The sequence below is a fragment of the Lactuca sativa genome, chromosome 2 (genome assembly GCF_002870075.4).
Source record: "Lactuca sativa cultivar Salinas chromosome 2, Lsat_Salinas_v11, whole genome shotgun sequence".
NCBI classification, from domain to species: Eukaryota; Viridiplantae; Streptophyta; class Magnoliopsida; order Asterales; family Asteraceae; genus Lactuca; species Lactuca sativa.
Window position 1 is genome coordinate 120925114 of NC_056624.2, and position 4321 is coordinate 120929434.

The 4321-nt window shown below is 35.4% G+C and overlaps 1 protein-coding gene across 1 annotated transcript; it reads left to right on the plus strand.

Moving 5' to 3' along the window:
- Positions 1-1206: 1206 nt before the first annotated feature.
- LOC122196725 (uncharacterized) lies at positions 1207-3686 on the plus strand. The gene is made up of 5 exons (XM_042899850.2): positions 1207-1524; positions 1600-2068; positions 2432-2544; positions 3073-3151; positions 3220-3686. The coding sequence occupies exons 1-5, from the start codon at positions 1207-1209 to the stop codon at positions 3684-3686; spliced, it is 1446 nt and encodes a 481-aa protein (XP_042755784.2).
- Positions 3687-4321: the final 635 nt, after the last annotated feature.

A 4321-nucleotide genomic window follows, 5' to 3' on the forward strand; every position in this document is an offset into this window, starting at 1 on the left:
ACAAAATAAAGCTTACTCGGTCAGTCCATTACTCTTACCCGGTAAGCCAAAAAAACCCTCCTGACTGGAAAAGCTACGCGTTTTCTTTTTGTCATTTGCCCTCACTCGCCTCCTTCGCTATCGGTAATAACCTAGCAGTAGACATCAACCGTCTTCTTCTTCTCCATCGCCAAGTGCTGATCGCCTCCCTCCTCATCTTCTCCGGCGACGACGCAGCCCCTCTTCTCCGGCGACGACACTGCGACGACTTCTCCGGCAACGACAAGGTAACTGCGTGTTTTTTTTTTGCTTTATTTGATCTGAAATCACAAATTGCCGCTCCCTAGTACAAATTTCTTCTCCTGCTCCCTAATACAAATTTTATCTGAAATCACCCTTCTTGACCGATGCAATTTCTTCTCCTGCTTCCCTAATACAAATTGCCGCTCGTTCTTCCTCTTCCTCTTCGTTCTTTTTTTTTTTTTTTTTTTTTTTTTTTTTTTTTTTCTGAAATCACAAAACCCTTCATGTTTGCTGTCAAATTGATGATTTCATTTTGAAATCAAAGTTTGCAATGTGTGTAACATCAAAAATCACAGCCCCTTATATAGTTGTTTTATATAGTTGTTAAATCACAGCCCCTTCATGTTTACTAATGTGTGAAATCAAAGTTTGCAATGTGTATAACATCAAAAATCACAGCCCCTTATATAGTTGTTTTATATAGTTGTTAAATCACAGCCCAATCATGTTTACTAATGTGTGAAATCAAAGTTTGCAATGTGTGTAACATCAAAAATCACAGCCCCTTATATAGTTGTTTTATATAGTTGTTAAATCACAGCCCCTTCATGTTTACTAATGTGTGAAATCACAGCCCTTATATAGTTGTTTTATATAGCTGTTAAATCGAATGAATTGTGTATTGTGTATATGTTATGTTTATGTGCATATGTGTGTAACATCAAAATGCTCAAGACAATGATTAGAATTTGTTACATAGGTATATATACATTACCAAACTGATATATGAGATCTTGTCTTCAAGTTATGTACTGTGTGTATATGATATCTCCCAAGTCTTGTCTTCAAGTTATATTATCTTTAGGTTAAACAAAAAAATATATGTTTTATCTTATTGACATCAAACAAATAGTGTTAGCTATTTGCAAATGTGTGTTATGTGGATGATTAGTTTTTTTTTTTTTTAATCTTTTTACAATAGACATGACAGATAAAAGAATTATGGTTAGTTGGAAGTCGGAATTGGTGGACAAAACTTTTTTGGATGCATGTATACAAGAATTAACAAGCAATGGCCGGGAGGGTAGTGGACTAAAAGCAAGCTCATGGGCTGTGGTCGCGGAGAAATTGAAAACAGATCATAATTTTATTGTCGACAAAAAACAAATGAAAAACCGATACGACTATTTAAAAGCAAAGTATGCAGTGTGGTTAAAACTTAAAAACAAAACAGGAAATATTTATAATCCCGTAACGAATTCTTTTAACATGACTAATGAAGAATGGGAAGCGGAAGCGAAGGTACATATATACATATTTTTTAAAGTAGATTATTTTTTTACTACTTTAATAATATTTATTAAATTTGTCAAACAGTTGAACAAGTATGTAGATAAGCTGAGAAATGCACCCCTCCCTTGCCCTGAACTTTGTACCCAACTATTTGATGGGGCAACCTCGACCGGTGTTCACAGTTGGGGGCCATCTTCGACATTACCTCATCCCAATGAAACCTTCAGTACACATGATTTTGAGGATACAGAGATGGATGAGCCAGCACCTCATGCAGATACCCCAAGCTCAACAATACCTCAACCTACTAGTGAGGAATCATCTGGGCGGACAAAAAACAAGGGAGGCAAACGAAATGGTCCTAAAGAAACCACACTTGATGATGAGTTGAAAGAAGTTGGAAAAGAGATTATCAAGGCTGCACAAGCATTCACCGAAGCAAATAATCTTGACAAGGAGATGGATGCTTGTATGGTGAAGTTGACATGCTTGGAGTGGGGAGAATATGATCCGAAATACACCACTGCTCTTATGTTATTTGCTGAAAGTGCTGGTAATAGGAAAATTTGGTTGCGCCTTAACTTGTCAACTTGTGAGTCGTGGGTAACAAATGCGGGAAAAAAATTTGGATTAGTTGGTTGACTTTAGTATTTACATGTTACGTTTGACTTTAGTATGTTATGGTTCATTGTTTGACTTTAGTATGTTATGGTTTAGTTATGTTATGGATTGTTTTTCTTAGGCGCGGTTATGTTATATGAATTTATATGTTATGGAATGTTATGTTTTTCGTATTTACATGTTACGATTTGTTATGTTATGGATTGTTATGTTATTGATTGTTATGTTATGGATTGGTATGTTATTGATTGTTATGTTATTGATTAAAATGTAATTTGTATTTGACATCTAACAGGACACATGGATAAAGAAGGTGACTTTTTATATTTTCTTATATTCTCGTGGTATTGGTTGATGTTGGTCCGACAAAGGCAAAGAATAGTTAAAAGAATAAGAGCTAGCGAACAGGTACCCAAGGGATATGTGTATACGCAAGATTTGATACACGGATGTCCTATACAATGTTACGATATGATACGTCTTTCACAAGATGCATTTGTACTATTATGCAATCACTTTACACAAAGAAATTGGTTGCAATCTAGTAGGACGATAAGCGTTGAAGAGAAGATGGCTATGTTTTTACATGTTATAGGACATAATGAACGTTTTCGAGCCGTTAAAGAAAGATTTCATCACTCCACACAAACGATTCATCAATGTTTTCATGAGGTCTTACGTGCAATGATGTGTTTTGCACGAGAAATTATGGTACCAACCTCGTCTAATTCAACAACAAATACCTCAGAACGACATAGACGGCTAATGCAAATATTTCCCGGAGCAATAGGTGCACTAGATGGAACACTTGTACATGCAGTTGTGCCTGTTGATCAACAAACTCGTTATAGGGGAAGAGGAAAAGGTGAATGTTATCAAAATGTAATTGGAATTTGTAATTTTGATATGATATTCACCTTTGTATGGGCTGGATAGGAGGGCATAGCACATGATTCTAAAGTTTTGAAAGAAGTTGCATTTAACCCAACTTCCGGATTTCCATTCCCTCCACCAGGTTTGTAACTTTACTATACGTTTTATTATCTATATTATTTATATGATAAATTTGTCATGCATCTACAGATAAATATTACCTTTGTGATGCCGCATACACCAACACCCGTGGATTTATGGCTCCCTACCGCAATACTAGGTATTGGTTAGCCGATTTTCGAAGAAACAGAGCTTTGACTAAGGAAGAAATGTTCAATCATGCTCATGCACAACTTAGAAATTACATTGAACGTGCTTATGGTGTATTGAAGGCGAGATTTCCAATTTTAAAACAAATGGCTCCTTATCCTTTTCCAGTGCAAAGAGACATAGTCATTTCTTGTGTTGCGGTCCATAATTTTATAAGGAAATACGATATTGAAGATGAATTATTTACGAACTTTGAACAAAACACTATGGTTAGTCATAATGTGGGTGGTGGAGGAAATGAGGGTCAAAACATAGAAGGCATAGAATGGGGTTCAGAAGCCGTTAACTATATGACTAATTTGCGTGACCAGATTGCTAATCAGTTGTTTTCAAATGGTTCATGTTAAATGGTGTACTTTTTTATTATGTATGACAATTTGTATTTGGATTTTGTATTACACTTTGTATTTGGATTTTAATTGATGTATGTTTAATTTGGATTTTATATGATAATTTGTGGTTTTATAATTTTTTTATCCAGCACAAGAGACAACATAAGGGTAATATGGTCATTTTTTCATTCAGCACAACCATTCAGATAAATAATCAAACAACATAAACTCAGTTAGATATGGACTCAGTCAGCATTTCTAACCCAGTCAGCTTCTAACCCAGTCAGCAACTATCAAACGACCCCTAAGTTTTATTAATCTGTAATTAACTAAGCTAATTATTTAACTTATTGATTTTCCCACATTTACAAGCAGGTCCTCCAATCTTTATGATGGGCGAAGTTGGTCCCTGTGCATAAATATATAATACGTAGGTTATCAGAAATTGAATCGGTTGGTGCCTTCTTCCCTATCATTTCACGAGAACACATTTGTGTGTTCAATCGACCGCTCACTGGGAAACCGTCAAGAACACATATCAATCAATTAACCCATCCTAACTGAAGGCAATCAACAAATCAATTGAAGGATAACATTGATGGCAGGCTCTTCTTCATCAAATCAATAATCGATTGGTTCAAGTATGTAAT

Bases quoted from the DNA above. Each gene is read 5' to 3' on its own strand.
- LOC122196725 (XM_042899850.2), top strand. From the start codon at position 1,207: ATGACAGATAAAAGAATTATGGTTAGTTGGAAGTCGGAATTGGTGGAC. The intron at 1,525-1,599 runs GTACATATATAC...TTTGTCAAACAG, and splicing joins AATGGGAAGCGGAAGCGAAG to TTGAACAAGTATGTAGATAA. The intron at 2,069-2,431 runs GTAATAGGAAAA...GACATCTAACAG, and splicing joins GTTATTTGCTGAAAGTGCTG to GACACATGGATAAAGAAGGT.